This window comes from Arvicanthis niloticus, chromosome 16 (assembly GCF_011762505.2).
Source record: "Arvicanthis niloticus isolate mArvNil1 chromosome 16, mArvNil1.pat.X, whole genome shotgun sequence".
Classification (NCBI taxonomy): domain Eukaryota; kingdom Metazoa; phylum Chordata; class Mammalia; order Rodentia; family Muridae; genus Arvicanthis; species Arvicanthis niloticus.
In genome coordinates, this window is record NC_047673.1 from 4,792,023 (window position 1) to 4,812,629 (window position 20,607).

The 20,607-nt window shown below is 40.8% G+C and overlaps 1 protein-coding gene and 1 long non-coding RNA gene across 5 annotated transcripts in view; one reads left to right on the forward strand and one right to left on the reverse strand.

Annotated features, from left to right (window-relative positions):
• Window positions 1-2,665: 2,665 nt before the first annotated feature.
• On the reverse strand, window positions 2,666-4,324 carry LOC143434635 (uncharacterized). The gene is made up of 3 exons (XR_013104253.1): window positions 4,186-4,324; window positions 3,255-3,308; window positions 2,666-3,160 (listed from the first exon to the last, which is right to left on the reverse strand). It is a non-coding gene; the product is annotated as an uncharacterized LOC143434635 (long non-coding RNA).
• A 254-nt stretch (window positions 4,325-4,578) lies between these two features.
• Window positions 4,579-20,607, forward strand: part of Tnfsf13b (TNF superfamily member 13b) — a 36,962-nt gene continuing 20,933 nt past the window's right edge. The window contains exons 1-4 of one of the 4 annotated variants that reach the window (XM_076913794.1): window positions 4,579-5,078; window positions 5,168-5,252; window positions 11,883-11,975; window positions 19,434-19,490. In XM_076913794.1, the coding sequence (XP_076769909.1) occupies window positions 4,764-5,078; window positions 5,168-5,252; window positions 11,883-11,975; window positions 19,434-19,490 (550 nt within the window). In that variant the 5' untranslated portion in view covers window positions 4,579-4,763. The remainder of the gene's footprint in view (window positions 5,079-5,167; window positions 5,253-11,882; window positions 11,976-19,433; window positions 19,491-20,607) is intronic. The other 3 variants (XM_034520609.2, XM_076913793.1, XM_076913795.1) reach the window with 3 other exon arrangements.

Below are 20,607 nucleotides of genomic sequence, written 5' to 3' on the forward strand. Positions count from 1 at the left end.
ATTTATTTCAGATTCAGGGTCTAACACAAGCTATAGGTTCATACTCTCACATTGCCAAATGATGATGTGCCACCAAAATTTTACAAATTATCCCTCAAAAAAAAAAAAAACAAAAAAAACTCTGTAAATCAGTCGGCTCGTTAAATAAGTTGTTGTCACCATTTAAATTATTATATTTACACATTTGGGAAATGATTGTTCTTAGGACAGGCATAAGTTATTTTAGCCTCAATTTTGAATAGCTTTGCATTCAGTATATATAATATATATGGAATAGTGTATGTAGTCATATATAACCAGTAATTAATAATACTATAATACCACATAAAATGCCCTCATTAACCACAAGGAAAAACCACAGAAAAACATGATAGCTATGCATAAAAATAATTACCTATAGGAAACTTTCGTATTGTTTAGTCTGACTGATCATATAAACCCAAATTAATTAATTAATTAAATGATCCCATTTAATTAATTATTTTAGATTAAAATTAAATGAGATATTTTAGATTAGAATAACAAAATTATCAAGGATATGTCTTGTCTTCAAATATCTAAAGTCTAAACCTCACAAGGAAAGCAGTATGAGGAATTACCTTCATGAAATACAGTGAGCTATAAATTAATGAGAAAGGTCATAAACACTCTTAAAAATTCAAACAACCCCCACCCCACCAAATACCTTGAAATAACATCTTAGTCAAAATGAAAATCCAAACTAAATTTTCATATTTTTCATACAAAACATCAATAATAAGAAACCTATCAGACAGAATTGAATTTTACCAAGCAGTTTATGGCACTTAAATAGCCTATGTGTTCCTGTCAACAAATAAGAAAAAGGGTGACCAAGGAACACTGATGAAGATCCATAATAAAGGACAAAATAAACAAGTGAAGTAGAGAGAATAAACATAAAGACAGATGCATAGCCAAAGAGACACATCTGGATGGGTGTTAGGGCATTCTCAGGAAGGATGAACTGAGGACAGAAGGCCCTCCTCCAGAGTGAGTGACACCTGAGTAGTGAACCACAGATCAATAGCTCCTGGGGGATGGGGAGACGGTATTTCTTGCCTCCCTTTGCTTCTTGCTGATGAGTGCCTCTCCTCTTGTTGCTGCTGTTGCTGCCTTTCACTTCTCTCAGCACCCAACATCTTCACCCTTTCATCATGGACTTGGCACAGTGGAATCTTCCAGGGTTTCAGTCACAAATTGGGACTTGTGAGGCATCCAGTTTCCTGGGCTAAGCAGGTACCTGGTTTTCAGCCTGTCTAATAGTCACCTGTGTAGTCCAATCTAACAAGACTTCATTTATAATATATAGTCACTCTACAAGTTTATTCGTGTAGGAAAAAAAAAAACTATCAATACGGTGAACAAATGGGTAAAATAACCAAAACCATGAAAATCAAGGCTGGAAAAAAAAAAGCAGGTAGCAATGTTAGAAGCAAAGAGTCAATTAATCAAATCAGAATATAGTGGGAAGAATTATAACAGACATAACCAAGCAAAAGAAGACATTACAGAGTAGCAGCCAAAGCTGAGACAGTAATACCTCCAAATGGGAGTGAGCACAGCCAGGATGCCAAGAAGCCTAGGAATGCCAGGCAATGGAGTTAGAGCATTTTCCCAAAACAAAGGGAAATACACTCCTTAAGAGGCATTGAGGGTCCCCAAATATAAGTCACCAGAGAAGAACATTTCTGTCCCGTGTTTCAGTCATGTTTTCAAAAATACGTTGCAAAGAAACAATATTAAAAACTATAAAGGGAAAACACCAGTTCTCTCTGAAGGCAGAAACACTGGAATAACAGCCAGGAAAGTACGGAATAGGAATATTGTATTTCAAGACCTTAAAGTGAGTGTTGCCAGTCAGGATTGATAGAAATAAGGAACATTTTATGACAGTGCAGTCCATGACAGTGGAGGCAGTGCTGCAGAGACGATCTGTCTGATACTATGCAGAGAGGAGGGGGAATGGATGAGAGGAGGCTCGTTCAGTGAAGCATGGGAAAGAATAAATGCATAAGAGCCATGCGGGAACAAAGGAAATCTGGGATTCCTCATGGACAACACAACACGATACTAATAGGAGAGGAAGAAATAATTAGCAACATCCCAACATCCCAAACAACAAACCCACAAGAAACAGCAATCCCGTCTCAAAAAAAAAAAAAAAACAAAAAACAAAAAAAAAAAAAAAACAAAAACAAAACCTAATGCAAACGTCCTCGGCACCAAGATGCAGACTAACTTACTGCATTAAAACAAGATCTATCTGATATTCCAAGAGACGTGCCTTACATGGCAAACACCCACAAACTGCCTAAGAACAAGGAAAACACCAGTGCTGTGCGGTAGTCAAGAATTAAGAGCGCACTCAGCGTCTAGTAAAGCTCTGATTGAACCGTCAAGCCATTTCCTGTGCAGGGAGCAAACCTTTGAGTTAGGGACAGATAACTTTTGTCTTGTAAGAAATCCAAAAGCCGTAATGTTAAAGGAGCTGTTTCTGTGTGAACTTTGTGGAGGTTGTACAAACAGTGGTGCCTGCTAGCCAGAGGGAGGTTTCCTGGAATCTTTTTTTTTTTTTTTTTTTTTTTTTTTTTTTTTTTTTTTAAGAAGCAGTAGCCACTGATGCATAGCACAGCACGACCTGAACCAACATTGGAGGCTTGTTCTAAAATGGCTTGCACTCAGTTTGGTCTGGGCTTTAACCTGAGGAGCTTGGCTGTGAAGTTCTTTGCCTTATAGTAAAGGGGGCCAAGGGTATCCTTTCGCCTGGCTAGATAATTCCCTCTGGATAACTACACAGAGGAACAGGAGGAAGGTGCCATCTCTCCGTCTTGCACTCCTTCGAGTCATCTAATTTCCATATGTAATTTGGTAATAACACATGACTGAGATGTGTGCTTAATTTTGAAGCAGAGTTTTACTTTAGAGCTCAGGCTAACCTTGAACCCACAGTATTCCCCCTGTCTCAGCCTATCAGGTGGTGGAATTCTAGTCCTACCAGTAAGTCTCACGAGTGAGTGAGTCTTAATGTCTTAGTCTCTTTGAGTGTGGAGGTCTTACGGGAATCTCCATTTATACCAGGGGTCTGTATCCGTGATGCTGGACTGGAGCAAGGTGATGCAAATATTTTTTGATGCCAGACCTAAAGAAAAGTCACACGCATCTTTCATTAGAGAACAGCTCATTTTGGGGGTAAAGATTGCAGCAACTGGTTTACAAAGCTCTTTAAAACTCACGGAACTGAAAGGAGGAAAAGCTGCAGTCCCAGTGGAGAAGACTCATAGCATCACCTGGGAAGAGACGGGAAATGAGAATGTTACTGGGCCACCCATACAAAAATACCGATTTCAGCGCTGGCTACGAGAGCGAGAATCCTTCCTCTGTGCTTCGGTGGCAGTGCATTCCGGTAACCCCAGCACTCAGGAAGCAGAGGCAGGTGGGTTGGATCTCTGAGTTCAAGGCCAGCCTGGTCTACAGAGAGAGTTCCAGGACAGCCAGGGATATGCAGAGAAACCCTGTCGCGCAAAAGAAAAAGAAGAAACTGACCCACACAGAGGTTCTGTAATTGAGATAGGGCCAGGGGCAGGAGCAGGATGGGTGGCTAGGAAGCTTCTCTCTGGAGTCCTTGCCGTTGTGCATCCTTGTTTCTGAGATTTTCTTCCTAAACTTATGAGGGGAAGGCAGCATGAGGCTAAAACACTGCTCAGCAGCCTGAGGTTTAGACAAAGGTGACTAGGCTAAGTGCTCAACGGCCTGTGCTGAAAGATAAAGGGGTGTTGAGGTTATCAGGTCCCCAGCCAGCCTTCCAGACTGGGAAAGACTGAAACGAATGGTACAATGCCTGCATGTCACCAAGCCCAGGTACAGACCAAGGACACTCTGTGTCCATACCTATGAAATGAATGCCATCCATGTGGAGACTGTGCGTCAGCTCCTAACACAGATCACGGGGATGGGGCTGGGGATGGGTCGAGAATGGGGTGCGCGGATGGTCTGAGCCTAACAGCTCTCTGACACTGAGTCTCAAAGGCAAAGAGGAAGCCATGCTTCCCTGTAATCCAGCCCACATTGATCAATCCCCAGTGTGGCCTTAAATAGATCTCGAGCATGTTCTCTTTGTTGCCCCGTTAAGACAGCAGCGGAGAAGTTCGGGCGGAGTTCACTCACTCGGCTTTATGGCACTCCATTTCATCTTCCACTGGGGAGCTGTTAGCTTCCTTGTCCTGCAGCCAAATGCCGTTCAGGCTCAAGCACTGAGCTTATCTGACTTGCACATTAATTATCCTTTATTACACCACTAGGCCTTCAGTGTCCCCCTTCCCCTTCCTTAGAAGCCATGTGGCTCCAAGTAGACAGTTCTTAAGAGCATACAGAAGGGAAAGCACCTTCGATATAAACTTGTCTGGCGTGAGCCAGTCTGAACCCCAAGCTGCCCCCAGCCGCTGTGTCAGAGGCCTCGCATCTCCCACAAACAGGACTGTATTGAGATAGAATGAAAAAAATCTTACAAAAACTGAAAGTGAAATGCGGAAGGCAGATTGAGCAATCCATGGAAGGCCAGAGCCAGAGAACCTTCTTCAGGGTAGCAAAAGATGCAGAAGAGAGAAAGTCAGGAGAGTGCTCCTGGGGGAGCCCAGCCCTGCCATGCTCTGCGGGCAGCCTCCTGAGACACAGATGACAGGAAATGACCCACCCCTGCGGTCACTTACTCCAAAGGCCTAGACCTTCAAAGTGCTCCTCGTGGAATGGATGAGTCTGCAAAGACCCTGCCACCACCGCGCCTCTGTGTTTGCCCTGAGAAAGGCGAAGATATGAAAGTGGGATATGTTCCCATCACTCCGCAGAAGGAGGGTGCCTGGGTTGGGTTCTGCAGGGATGGGAGGCTGCTGGCTGCTACCCTCCTGCTGGCCCTGTTGTCCAGCAGTTTCACAGCGATGTCCTTGTACCAGTTGGCTGCCCTGCAAGCAGACCTGATGAGCCTGCGCATGGAGCTGCAGAGCTACCGAGGTTCAGCAACACCCGCCGCCCAGGGGGCTCCAGGGTTGACTGCGGGAGTTAAAGTGAGTTCACCCTTCCTCTGCCTGTGCAGAAGCCCCAGGTATGCCACTCTCCTGCCGTCCAGTAACAGACTGGTTGTCTCTATTCCTAGCTCCTGACCCCGGCAGCTCATCGACCCCACAACTCCAGCCGCGGCCACAGGAACAGACGCGCTTTCCAGGGACCTGAGGAAACAGGTATGGCTGGGGCACAGAAGTTAGGAGCTGGGCTGTGCTGTGCACACCTGCAGCCGCCCAGCCGCGGTGAGCAAAGCACTTTGTGTGGCTTTGTAGCAAAGGCAATAGGATGCATGGCATGCCTTCTCCTACACTGAGTAGAGCGTGTGGATAGGAGGATGTCTGTGGGAAGTGACAAGAGGACTAGGGTGCACGTATCCCTCACAATGATGGTGTGTGCTCAAGGACTTAGCGGCAGAGCAGCGCTTCCTGTCACCGCAGAATCACGTGACCACCTGCATCTCGGTCAAGAAGCCCTTCTCTAGCATTTGCAGATTTCCCATGTTCCAGCCAAGTTCAGATGTGGATAAACCATGCATAATGAGTTTTTACTAATTTTCTTTTTTTTTTTACACACACACACACACACACACACACACACACACACACACACACACACACACACGGTGGGGGAAGGTGCAAAACACACCGAAATGGCAAAGACTGTAATGCACCGTTTCCATATGCAACTTAATTCCCCTGTAATCATTTTGTTGTGGCTTCGGTGACTTCTATCCACTCCCTAGCGTTCTACAGAGTTGGGAGTTACTACATGAACTTTTCTTCTTGCTTCATGAGGAAAAAAGTAGCAATACTTGTTTGTTAACAATACAATTTAATATATTCCTCTTGCTGTCTGCTTTTTTATTCTTATAAAAATATTTTACCTGATAGCCTGAGTTAAAAATAACTTAAAAGCCATATAAACAGCAGAAATTCTTGAATTTCTAAGCTATATGACAAGAGTATGGAGATATTCCATGCACTGCAGTACCAAAAATCTTGCACAGACTTGAAATTTACTGTATGTAGTGTGAGCTACCTTCTACCTTTTTTTCTGAAATAATTACAGCATATATAGTGCAATGTATACAATAATAGCACATATACCACGGTGTGCATGCAATAACAGTATACATACCACAGTGGATGGAATAATAGGACATAATTATGGAGCATGTAATAACATCATGTATAATAATAGGACATAATCATGGCGCATTTAATGGTATAAGCAGTACACCCTGCTATATTCTGTTTCTTATTTTACAATAAGTATTTCACTGATTACTTAGTAATTCTCTTAGTCTAATTTACTACTTGTCTTTTAAATAATGGTTTTATTATTACTGTGACTGATACAAGATACACAATTTTTTGTGCATTTCTTGTTTCTGAGGAATTATGTATTCGATGGAATCACAGTTTATTATTCAAGTTTCTCATTGTGAACTTTTTGGGGTGACAGGTTTCTATATGTTCATTAGCATTTCATTCTTATACCTTCATTTTGATACTTTTATAACTTTGGATAGCTTCTTAAGTTCGAGTGTGAGCCTCAGTCACTAATTATAAATATTTTCACGTGTTTTTATTTTATTTTCAATTATATATTTTTTAAGTTTTGTCTGTTGGTTGGTTATTTATCTTTTCCTTTTCTACCATTTGACATTGATGTAAATACTTGTGCTGCATCTGGTGTTTTCTTCGCACCTGTATAGAGCTGTTGCGAGTTTCCTAAAGAGATTTTGTTTCCTATGGCTTACCAAGCATGTTTGCATCTGGCTCCCCAGCTAGCAAGCTACAATTCCCTTTACTTGTCTTTTGTTCTGACTAAGTGTTCCTTTGCTCCTAACCTGTTAATCCCTGTGTCTTTTGCTCTGATAGAGCCTCTCACACTGGTACGACTTCCTCCTTTCTCCATTCCCCTTCAGGCTATTGTCTCAAACAAAAATATGTTCTCTATGTGGCGTCGAGTTCTTTGTACAAGACTGAATTTATGTGAGATAGTTTTATCACCGGCTTATCCCTCAACCCATTTGCTTCAGATGAACTAAATAGTTTTACATTTTTAGTGGATATCAATGCATAGTCAGGCGGGATGCCAGAGAGGTCTTAAGTCATGCCTGCTACACTTCCAGGCTTCTAAAGGGTGGTTTCAGAAAGAAACCACAGCTTTGCCGTTCTGAAGAGGACATAGACTCATTTTAAGAGCTTTAAGAATAAAGAAGAGCAGAGAATGATGATGTACGTCTTTAATTCCAGCATGTGGGAGGGAGAGGCAGGCAGAACTTTGTGAGTTCAAGATCCAGTCAGATTTATATGGAAAGTTCTGGGCCAACAGGGTTACATAGGAAGAAAAAGAAGGGAGAGAAACAGAGAGAGAGAGAGAGAGAGAGAGAGAGAGAGAGAGAGAGAGAGAGAGAGACAGAGAGACAGAGAGACAAAGAGAGACAGAGAGAAACAGAGAGAGACAGAGACAGGAATATTAAGGTTAAATATCCTGGAATAATATATTTAAAATTTTTTCTATTTACATATTTTATAGATTTGTGATTTATGCATCCAAATATTTCAGACTGATACAACTGGGAAAGGGAAATAAATTAATAATTTGTAAAATTTGAAGAATAATATACTGTCAATGTATGATATACACATTTTGTTTTTTCTTCACATGTATTTTCCTAAAACTCATAAACCCAAGATGGGAAAGTTGCAGATATGAGTCTCAAGGAAAAGAAATGTCTCTTGTTCCTGGGCAATTAAAGTATTGACTCTTATTTTATATACTATTCTTTTGAATCAGGAAATTTTATTTTGTTATCAGTGACCATTGTGATTATCTATTAACACACAAAAGTTACATGAAACACAAAAATCTTGTATTGTGGTTTAATAGAATCTTATTTTTTTCTAATTTATTTTTCTTGTATGTGCATTGGTGTTTGAGGGTGTCAGATTTCCTGGAACTGGAGTTGCAGACAGTTCTATGTGAACTGCCATGTGGTTGCTGGGAGTTGAACTCAGGATCTCTAGAAGAGCAGTCAATGCTCTTAACCACTGAGCCATCTCTCTAGCCCAGAGTCTTATTTTTTAATTGAGAAAAATTTATTCATTTTTGTAAATTTTTATTACTCATCTGGTTGTTCTGATTGTTTTCTTGCACTTAAAATAAGCTTGGGGTGTTATTTTACTTTCAAAATGTCCACTAAGGCTCTTACTTGGGAGCTGCGTGTATCTGTTTTCTGAGCTGTGAGTATCTCTGTCCTATCTCATCTGATAACAGTAGAGAGAAGAGGCAAATCCCTGCCTAGCCTCGAGTCTTCCAGGGACAATTAGTACTTTTACTTAATTTCAAAACTTAGCATTTTGGCATACTTTTTTTTTTTTTTTTAGTTATTTTGAATTTGAATTATATTTTATTAACTTAGTGAATTTTATAAGGTCATTTTATTACAGTATAATAAACAGAAATGTGGGGGAAATCCGGGATTCAAGAATTGCCAAATAGCTTATCATAACCAACAATTCACTCTTAATCCTTTAAATGTGTTTGGAAAGATTCTTAATAATAATAAAGAAAACTAAAGCAACATAATCTGAAAAATATTACATAATCTAGTTTCCTTAAAACTGCCATCACACTGGCCTGTGCTTGGAGCCTTCACCAAAGGATTCGTTTCACAATCCAAATAAGAACATCTTTAGAGCCTAAGAAGGTGACTTCTTTCAAACTGGCAAACAAAATTAGCCTGCCCTCCCAGCTACTCTGAAGCCAAGGAAGGAGGATCACATGATGAAGTCAGTCCCTGCGCAAGACAGCTTAGTGACTCCTGCCTTAAAATGAAATACAACGAGGGAAGAGGAGCCAGCTCAGAGGTCCAGCTTCTGCCTCAAACGCTCAGGACCCCAGGATCAAGCTTCAGCTTCCTCACTTGTTAGTGAACAGGGAAAGTAGAAATAAATACCTGTTTTTGATTCTAGAAAGACAAAACTCTTTTAACAACAACATTGTATCGATCATTCTGTGGATGACATCTATCAAAGCTCCTGCAACAGTAGCAGTGGCAATGCAGAGATGGAAACAGGGACAGTTATGAGACATAAAGGAAGGCAGAGGGGTCCAAAGATTACAAGAGCACAAGGACCAGAATCGTTTAAGATTCACAACCATGCAAGAATTATCTCTATTTTATCTCCAAATAATTATTGGACAACTTGGGTCACTTTGCCTTATTTTTATCTATTTATCCACGCAGACTTCTCAGTTTGGAATCGGTTTTGAACTATAGAGGGTTGCAAAGATAGTTCAGAGCTTCTGGGAATCCCTCTGCCCAGCCTCCCTTAACTAAGTGGCACGAGGCCCCAAGAGGAAATCCAGGCTGATGAGCATCGGTACCAGTTGCAGCTTGGGAGTTTAGGTTCCATCCGGGATGCTACACTGCATTTCACAACAGTAAAATTTAGAAATTAAAGGATAACACACAGATTTAATACCTAATGTTATTGTAACACAAGGCTTTTCTTGGATCAAGAGAAATGCCAATACTATTTGTGTGGCCTTTCTTGATCTCCATAATCCAATCCAAGAGAGGGAAAGTTGTGATGTCTTCCAAATTGGAAAAGTTGCCTTAGCCTTTCTGGCATAGATTGATCTGTAGGCTGCACCATGTCTGTGAAGAATTCGATGTAGATCTCTGTGCCATTTAGGTGAACTTGAGCCTCCCACCGGGCATGGGTGGGTCCTTTCCTAGAACAGCTGGCTGCTGCTAGGTGATCTTTGACCTAGTCTTCACTCTTTTTTTCCCTTCTCTTTTTCTGTATTAAGGCTCCCCTGAACCCTGCCATGTGGGTGTGTGTGTGTGTGTGTGTGTGTGTGTGTGTGTGTGTATGTGTTGCAAGAACTGGCATCTGTTCAGTTTCCAAAAATGTCTTTAAAATTAGAAATACTAATCTGATAACCAAATATCTGAACCCTGTTCTGGTTAAACTAGAAGTTTTGGGAAATAAGGAGCCAGAAGCCAAGGGAGTCAGTGCAGCCAAATGCAGCAGTGAGTCTGTTCTCTGGAGTCATTAGAGGCATACAGAGAAAACAAATGAATGATACATGTAAGTTGATATAATACTGGAAAATAGTATGTTGAAAAAAAGTAGATAAATCAGTTTTCTGAGTATCAGAACTATGCAGGATGCTGGGAGACATCTTTCCAGCTCTCCTTGAAACGTCAATATTTCCCCATGATGTTAGCTTTTGTACTTTTCAGATGTGATCTTTTATTTTCAAAATGATTTCAAGCAATGCGCTGTTTGTATTGATAATTCCAGATGGCCAACATGTAGGTGAGTTTTAAGTCAGATCGGCATGCCTGAGAATCACCTGAGAAGAGAATCTTTTGAGGAATTGTCTAAATCAAGTTGGCCTGTGGTCATATCTCCGGCAGAGTGCCTTGGCTGTTAATTTATATAGAAAACCATTTTGAGGATCACCATTCCATGGGTAGGAGGCTCTGAACTATTGAAGAATGAAGAAAGATGGCCGACTACAAGCCAGCAAGGGAGGAAGTATTTCTCTCTTTCTTCTTCTTCTTCTTCTTCTTCTTCTTCTTCTTCTTCTTCTTCTTCTTCTTCTTCTTCTTCTTCTTCTTCTTCTTCTCCTTCTCCTTCTCCTTCTCCTTCTCCTTCTCCTTCTCCTTCTCCTTCTCCTTCTCCTTCTCCTTCTCCTTCTCCTTCTCCTTCTCCTTCTCCTTCTCCTTCTCCTTCTCCTTCTCCTCCTCCTCCTCCTCCTCCTCCTCCTCCTCCTCCTCCTCCTCCTCCTCCTCCTCCTCCTCTTCCTCCTCCTCCTCCTCTTCCTCCTCTCTCTCTCTCTCTCTCTCTCTCTCTCTCTCTCTCTCTCTCCTCTTGACTGTGGATATGATGTAATAGCTAATAGCTGCTTGAGTTCCTACCTGGATTTCCTCTAAACAATGGCTGGTTCCATGTAATTGTAAGCCTCCTCTGTGTGGCCCTCTGTCGGAGCATTTGACACAGCACCATCAGCAACCCAGGAGAGCTGGTAACATCTGTCTTTCTATTTAGTTGTTGTTTTTACAGGTGAGCTCCTCTGGGCAAGTGCAAGTTCATCTGAGTGGTGGTGTCCTTTAAAGCACACAACTGTCTCTAAAGAGCTAGATTCTATCCAATTGGGCAGACAGCCATTGGATGGCATTGTGTAGTCACTCTGACGTAAATGAGAAAGAGAGAGAGAGGAGCCAACATGGCTGAGTCTGCTCCCTGTGGACCTGTGAATGGTATACTTCACCTTGCAATAAAGTCTTTCATTAGGCAAAAACATGGTTTTTATTTGAAATTAAGAATTGATGTCTATTACCTAGAAGAAGTAGAGGTTTCAGTATAATAGTTTCATACAGTATATCACACACTTTGGGCCTATGTATACCCACCCCCGCTGCCCTTTACCATCTTTTTTATGCATCATGTAACAGTTTCCTCTAAGATTGGAACAGTCCATCCTGCAGGAGACTACCTAAACAGGAAGGTAAACATTCAAAATAGCTTCAGGAAGTCCCAGAAACTGACCAAATTCAGTAGGCCCTTCCCTGCTAGAGTACACAATAAAAGCTGAGAGCCCTTCTCAGACCAAAGGAAGCTATCCTGGTTTGAATATGCTTAGCACAGGAAATAGCACTATTAGGAGGTGTGGCCTTGTTAGTAGGTGTGGCCTTGTTGGAGGAAGTGTGTCACTGTGGAGGTGGGCTTTTAGACTCTCCTTCTAGCTGCCTAAAAAGCCAGTCTTCTGTTTGCCTTCAGAACAAGATGTAGACCTCTCAGCTCCTCCTGCACCATGCCTGCCTGGATGCCGCCATTCTCAACATGATGATAATGGACTGAACCTCAGAACCAGTAAGCCGGCCCCAATTAAATGTTGTCCTTTATAAGAGTTGCCTTGGTCATGGTGTCTGTTCACAGAATGCAAACTGTAGCTAAGACAGAAGTTGGCACCAAGGATTGGTGTATTGCTGTGATAGGCCTGACCATGCTTTTGTTTGGAGGAATGTGTGATTAGGGACTTTGGAAAGTAGCAGGATGCTTTAAGTGAGGCTTAATGGACCATCCTAGTAGGGATATGGAAGACATTAGTGGTGAGGGTTATTTGAACTGTTCAGGCCTGGCTCAAGTTGATTTAATGGAGAAGAATTTTAGTATGTGGCCTAGTGACTGTTCTTGTGATATTTTGATGAAGAATGTGTCTGCCTTTTACCCTTGTCTGAAAAGTCTACGTGAGGCTAAGGAGAAGAAATTTAGATTAATTGCTTTGACAGAGGAAGTCTCTAAACAGTCTGGTATAAATTCTGTTGTGTGGTTACTAAAGTTTACTCTTATAAAGAATGTGTGAATGAAAAGGAACAAGTTGAGAAAAGAAAAATAAAAAATGTGTGCTTCAAGTATTAAAGAGGCACCAGGAAGGAGACTGGAGCTGAAGCCCACGTTCAAGGAGATAAATAGATCAAGGGACTGTGTTCTTGAGGAAAGATCCCACCCTGCTAAGTTTATTATGCTTTTGCAGTTGAACAAGGGACTTGGTGATCGTTTTCATCTGGGCTTTTAATCTGGAACGAACCACACTCCAGAAATGAAGAACACAACTGTGATAACAGATATGCAGGTCAGAAGACACACACGCTTTTGATCCAGATCTTGAGGAATAGTGGCCATGAAAAGCTTAGGCCCAGGCAAGGTGGTACATGCCTTTAATCCCAGGAGACAGAAGCAAGCAGATCCCTGAGTTCAAGGTCAGCCTGGTACACGCCTTTAATCTCAGAACTCAGCAAACAGAGGCATGCCGATCTCTGAGTTCAATGTCAATTTACAGAGCAAGTTCCAGGACAGCCAAGCTTAGGCAGGGAAAGGGTTGAAAAACAGAAAGCTGGTGATGACGTAATAGAACAAGGGGACCATGGTCCAGCCCTAGTAAGCAGCAGAACTCAGCAGCTTTGGCCATGTGGCTTTGGCCTTACTGTCTAGAATAGAAGGGACTACTGGGACAACTGATGCTGGTTAGCTGGAGCTAAGAAATTAGCAGTGATTAAAAAGAGACCAGCATCACTGAGGTAAAATCTTCTGGAAAGTGTTTTCTGAGCACGCAAAGAAGCTATGTTCCAGAGATAGCCAAGGTTGTACCTCATGCTGCAGCTGAACTCGGTAATGTGTAAGAATCACCAGGTGGTATTGGTGTTGAAGGAATAAAGGGGTCATGGAGAACAGCTAAGACTTGGCACTCCGAGAGGCCACGGAAGGCCACTGGTGAAGGTGCAGCCTCAGTTGCAGTTGATGGCTGAGGACTGAAGGAATTATGCAAAGAAGTTGAGGCTTGGCACCATGAAGGCTATTGGTGAAGCCTAGTTGCAGTGGACAAATCCAGCCTACTGGAGACACCAGTACCGTGGGATGATCAAGAACAGCAGCAACAGCAGAATGGAGTCAACCAGAGCATAGTGTGCTACAGAGGGCAGAGCTGGTGAAGTGACCAGAAATGTTGATCCCAGACACTGGACTAAATATATTTTGCATTATGCTGTGTTTAGGTATGGGTCCCATGAGCAAGCCAATGGGGTCCAAGGAGTGGAATGAGGTGGTTTGAATATGCTTGGCACAGGGAATGGCACTATTAAAAGTTGTGGCCTTGTTAGAGGAAGTGTGTCACTGTGGGAGTGGGCTTTTAGATCCTCCTCCTAGATGCCTGGAAGACAGTCTTCTCCTCTTTGCCTTCAGAATAAGATGTAGACCTCTCAGCTGCTCCAGTGCCATCTCTGCCTGGATGCTGCCATGCTTCCCAACATGATGATAATGGACCAAACCTCAAGGCTGTCCTTTATAAGAGTTGCCTTGGTCATGGTGTCTCTTTAGAGCAATGCAAACCCTAACTAAGACAGAAGCTGGCCTGCAAAGAAGATTCTCATGGGAGAAAGCCAACAGAGAAAACTCTGAGACCAGACCACCTGCCTGAAAGAAGCAGAAACTAACCCAGCTGCCTGCAAGAGGTTTAGACCAACTAAGGCATCTGGAAAGGACAGTCTCCAATCTCTTGAGCAGGCTGCAGGCTGTGCAGTGAGCTCCAGGTTCCCAGCTTTGTGAGCTGTCACCCATGCTGGGGGTAGGCTGTGATGATGCATCTGTCTTTGAGTCATTTCTGCTCTATAAGTAACCCCAATAAAAACAACTCATGGTTCACCAAGTTGGACTTTGATGGTATCCATACTTTGATCTGTCATGGGTCCTTTGCCTGGGTCAACTAGATGTGTATGTTATATCTCCCCAGAAAAAATTTTGTCACACAACAGTATGTGGGCTCTTTTCTCTTTCCAAATAACTCCCTCTTTACTTTTGTGTCATGTGTGTTTCTGTGACTGTGTGTTATATATATGTGTTGCATATATCATGCCATATATATAAATGTAGATTTTACATAAGTGAGCAAATATACATATCTATCTTCCCAATTCTGTCATATTTCACTTAATTTGGTGATCTACCATCCATCCACTTTCTGAAAATGACATAATTTGTTTTATGCCCAAATAGCACTGTATCATATCTATCATATATGCATTCTACTTTTTAAATGTTCATGAGATGTGCAATGTAAGCAGCGTTCCATAACTTAACTGTTGTAAATAGATGCACAATAAACATGAAAATGCAGATCTCTGGATCACATGCTGCACTAGACTTCTTTGTGAATGTTCCCAGGGGTGATAACACATCTTAGATGAGCCAAGGGAAGCCCAGGGTCATTTGGAGTAATGAAACAAAGTTAGCATAAACTTTAAAATGATAAATAAATAATAAAATAATAAATAATAATAAACTCTTAAATAATAAATATATATACTGAATTGTTTTATATATGATATATATATATATATATATAAAATTGTTATATATATAAAACAACCATTTAGCAAATAAACAAGTTCCTTCCATTTACTACAAAATACCTGTAAATTCCAATATGTTCTGGTTTTGATAACACTTCAAAATATATATGAGATCAGGGGCAGAAGTATGGTCTGACTTCATTATCTGTCGGCTGTCCATTTCAGCTTGCAGAAACTGTGTGTTCTCCACGATTGACAGTGTGCCATAATTCTACTGTGTGATGTCTGTCTCCTTGGTAATAATAACAATAACAGGACCAGTTAGTTATTTGGGGAACCAGTAATTATTCAAATATAGACTTTTACTTCCCAAGCAGGAACAAACTGCTTCTGTACTTGTCCCCACCATGAACAGGAATAGTTCAGTTGGGTTTGAGGATTGTATAGATTTGGGAAAATGTACTCAAGATCCAAGGTTAATGGGAACTAGAAAGAAACAGGAAGCAGAAGGGATTTTTCTGAGCTGTCTAATGTTTATAGGTGTGGAGACCAACCCCTCAATCTTGTAAACAGGGAATTATGTGGGTGCTCATCTGTTGCAGTGTCTTTTCGAGTCTGGCTTTTCTCTGTCCTTGACATGATTGCCAAAGTAATTGTCAGGGCACACTGGGAAACTGCGCTGCAGGAGAAAAGCTCTGTGTGTGACATTCTTTCCTCGTGAGCCAGACGTAACCATCCACAATTACATAATGGTTACTTGTTTATATTGGACTTCGATTTGTTGAAATACTATACAGTCAACCAGCTTCGGCTCGAAGGGCTTTGATTCTGATACAGAAAGCAACAGCACACATTAGTGGCTTCCTTCCTGTTTCAAATCACGTGCTTCAAATTTTCTTGATTAAAACGTGTATGGGTATTACAGTGTAAGTTATAGCTTTCAGATAGGAAGGCAAGCTTTCCATATGCGTAACATTTAAGAGCTCCAGCTAACACTGTGAGGACAGGACGGTTGGCTTTCCTCACACCAATATTGAGTGAGGGCAGCTGTGTTCATCCTTCAGGAATTTCACTTTATAAACTACTTACTTCGCTGAGTCAATCTTTTTTCTTTTAGATACATTATGCAGTTTATAATGAGTGAATATTCTTGAGGTCTAAGAATGTGACCATTCTCAGATTCTTCATGGTTTTATATATCACTGTGTCATGATTTCTAAAGATACCTTCTTGTGTCTCAATCTTTGATGGGTTCTACTGCCAACTTAGCTGGGAAGAGAACTCTGTTCAACATTTTATATAATTGCAGTTGTGGGAGATGGAAAGGTATTTTTAAACCCATGACATACTAAGCACTATTAATGAAGTTCACAGTTGTTATCCATAGCTGTTTCTTTCATTAGACTATGGATCTCTAGAATGGGATGGCTAGATATCTACACTATTGGGAAACACTACAGTTGTCTGAGTTTGGTTCACTGTGCAGCAAATCTGTTGTTGCACTGCTATAGATAAAATAAGATCCTCATTGGATGACTCCTATAATAAAAACTGGAAAAGGTTTAGTGGTAATTTTAAATTTCTTAAAAGAAAAAAAATGTATCCAAAAGGCCCGAGACTTCCTAGACCCAGTGCTAGTGATGAACTGGTGAATGCGACCTGAGATGCTGGTACTTAGCAGCCAGTTGATAGCCTGTTTTTGTCTCCGAGGAGCACTTCTTGAAACAAACTTTCCCTTCTAAGGGTTATATTTCTTCTAAGGGTCATATTTCTCATGATACATGCCAAAACTTTTTTATTCAATGTGTAGGCTAGAGCCAAGTTTTAGTTCAGCTGAAATTTAATTATGATATTTTCCTACCAGCTTGGTGGTGAGTTTGAACAGACTTCGTTGGTAGGACACAGATATGAGGCTTGTGGCAGTGTCCTACTGAGCTTAAAGAAACAGTCAGAAAGTAATTCCAATAGGAAGTTCTTGCATCTTGCCTTTATTACCTTCAGTTAGTATGACACCAACTAACTTTACCAGTGCCCTCCTAGTATGTTCCCAGCCATCCGACTGCATTGTGTTAAAGCCAACAGTGCAAACACTACTAACAGTGTTATTTTGTGGGTTCCTACAAGGGTATAGATTCTAAGATTGCATCAGCATAGTTTCACTTAATTGTCAGGCACACACACACACACACATAAGTAGAAGGGGGATTAATTGGGAAGAGGAGATGGCCTCATAGAAGAGGGTAGGAGAGGATAATGAGTGAATGTGGTTAGAATACATAGTACATTGAAGAAAAATGACTTCATGACAGTTGTCACTTTGTACAATGAATATATACTAAATAAAAGATTTATTATTAGTTTTTGAAAGAGGTTGATGGGGGAGTAGGAGTCCCACTCTGCAGCCTTGAATGGCCTGGGATTCACGACGTAGACCAGGCTGCCCTCGAATGCATAGAGATCCCTCTGCTTCTGCCTTTGCCTCCTGAGTACTTTTTAATTTTTATTTTTTAATGCATGCTTAGATTTATCATTTGCATTTGCACAGGCATTTACTGCTTCTTGTGGTTCTCCTTACACATCAGCAGAAAGCCCTGCATTTGTTTTGGGCTATTTTCTTTAACAGTTGTTCTTTGCTCCCTGGATATGTGTGTTTTGACCTGATCATTTCAGGAGAGCTTGTTGACTGACCAGCCCCAGAAAACCTTACATTTTATTTTAAGGTTTTATTTGTTTGTTCCGTTTTTGTTTTCTCTTCTATCCAAAATATTCTGCTGAAAAAACTTGACTTTGACTCTAGAGCAAAATAGAGTAAAATTTAAACTCTGGTCTCATCCTGGCATCTCTAAGGCTCTGAAAAAGTTGTCTATACTCCTTTTTTTAAAAAAAAATTTATTTCTTTATTATACATATTATAAAATAAATAGTATATATAATATCTATTATATACACACACATATATATATATGTATACATATATATATATACATATACATATACATATACATAAATATGGTGAGTACACTGTCAGTCTCTTCAGACACACCAGAAGAGGGCATCAGATCCCATTACAGATGGTTGTGAGCCACCATGTAGTTGCTGGGAATTGAACTCAGGACCTCTGAAAGAGCAGTAAATGCTCTTAACTGCTGAGCCATCTCTCCAGCCCCTGTCTATACTCTTTAAAGCTAGCCTTCCAGAACCTGATTTTTCGAGTTCTTGTCAATATCAAGACAAAATACACAAAAAGCCTTAGGATGGTATTTACCATTCCTGTCTGTCAGTAAATTCTGGCAGTTAGTTTCACTTTCAGACATGGCACAAGTTATATATATATATATATATATATATATATATATATATATATATATATATATTGTAGTAAGTAGCTATTTGATGTTAGATTTTTCTTAAGTGAAAATTATTTTAGAAAATTCTTATGAACATAACTCTTCAAGTATATGGTGCATGTAAACACCAAAGGACCTACCTGGGTCTATACCAGCTCCTCAGTGTATGTTCTGGCTTTCAGTCTAGCATGGGATTTCTGAGTGTGTGAATGAATGGGTCTCTGACTCCTGTGCCCTCTCTTGGGCTCTTCTTCTGTTGGTTTATCCTGTCCAAGGTCAATGTGATAGCTCTTGCTTCATATTATTATATTTTATTTTGTTTTGTTTTTTAAAAAATGAATGAATGAATTAATGAACAAAAACCTAGCCACTAGGGTACAGGTTCACAACTGAGCTGTCATTTATGCCTGCTGGGAGAAGGAAGGTCAGTTTTCTCCAAAGAAGCAGCACTGGGTATATCACCCACTCAGGGTAGGCTTCAAGTTCAGGAGTAGTTGATGAACGCGTAGTGGGCACCACAACTTTTCTGTGTTCTTTTGTTTGGTTACAGCTTGCTGGGGTTTTTGCTTGTTTGGTTGGTTGGTTGGTTGGTTGGTTGATTGGTTGTTGTTGTTTTCTATTTGTTATTTTGTTTTGTTTTCTTGGTTTTGAAAAGTTTTATTATATTGGGTTAGTGCTTTTGGGTTTTGTTTTGTTCTTTTCTCTTGAGAAAGATATTAAAGTTTGGTGGGTAGGGAGGGAGAGAGGATCTGGAAGGACTTAGAAGAGGGGAAGACTATGATTGACATATATTTAAAAGTATTAATTGTCTTATTTTAAATAATAAAATATAAAAAATTAAAATAAATAAATCTGCTTTCAAAATATCTCAGTGGAGCTGAGACAATGTCACAGATAGCCTCTCACTGTATTCTCGAAACACTGAAGCTTCACCTTGGGTGTCAAGAACTGTGTGTGTTTAAAGGGGGCAGTTTCACAAAGACACCATGAGAACAGCATCCTGCAAGCAGTGTGAAGCTGTTACTGCTCCTAGGGCACAGGGTTAGCTATGTCTTCTTTCTTCTTCGTGGTCTTCTTGCTTCTGCCAATAACTAAAACACTGTGGTTTTTTGTTTTGTTTCTTTTTTACTTTTCAGTCATTCAAGACTGTCTGCAGCTGATTGCAGACAGCGACACGCCGACCATACGAAAAGGTAATGACCAGCCATCATCTGTCCACTTAGGATTCAGTCCAGCATGGCTGATGCTTGTAAGTCTCCAGTCTATGATAGTGTTTGAACTGCAGCTCCCATCAGCCACCCTCCAGAGTTCTTTTAACAAGAGCCTTTTCAAACTGACCAGGGAATAAGCACACAGAATAGTATAAGACAGTAAACATATGACCTCAGATTAAATTTTAGATAATCGAATCACATTGAGCTTAGCTTTTATTGTTCGGGGAAGTGTTGGCTTCTAGAGAGACACATGGCTATCTTCATGTGTCTGCCTGTGCTCCTTGGCCGGAGATCTCCTCAGGGGATAGGAATGAGGCTGCCATGTCCTAAAAGCTGTAATTTTATCAGTTTTTAATGTCCAGTGAGAACTTAATGATGGATTATTTCCTCATCAGAGTGAAATGCTTTCATTTTGATTTTGCTTTCTTTAAGCTTTGCAAGTTTTAATTTTAGAAAGAAAAAAAAAAGTAGTTTTTCTCATAGTAGCCAGACACAAAAATACACTTTTCACCCCATTTCCCAAATAACACCACCCACAGTTTTGAGCCAGAGGAAGGGTCACAGCACAAGGGCTTGGTTGATAACACCCCCCCCCACCCCCAGCAGCTTGCTTCTCCTTGCAGAGTTTCAGAGGCTTCCTGAGGCTCATTACCACATTGCTAACCTTGCTGTATTCCTCTAGAAAAACCTTTTCTCTCCATAATCTAGTCCAGTTTCTCATAGGTTCACATAACCATGCCACTCTCGCTTGCTCTGAAAACTAAATATTTGGGAAACATTGATGCATTGTAGTCCTTGACAAGATAAAATAATTGGTGAGCAAAAATGTTTAAGAAAGGAATGATCCAGCTGGTCTGCATATTTTATCTGCAGCTGTCTTTTTATTGGGGCACAAAGAAATGAGCAGTCACAGTGACTTTTTCATAAACCAGCGTAACATTGTACTTTGTTGCAGTGACTTTTTCTTATGAGTGTAACATTGTATTTCGTTGCTTTGCTCTCCCTCTCCTGCTTGAGTGAGGATCTGCTTCCTCCCTTCAGATGACCACAGGTGTTCCCAAAGGTTTTTCTCTCACTTCCTACAGACCTCCTTCTC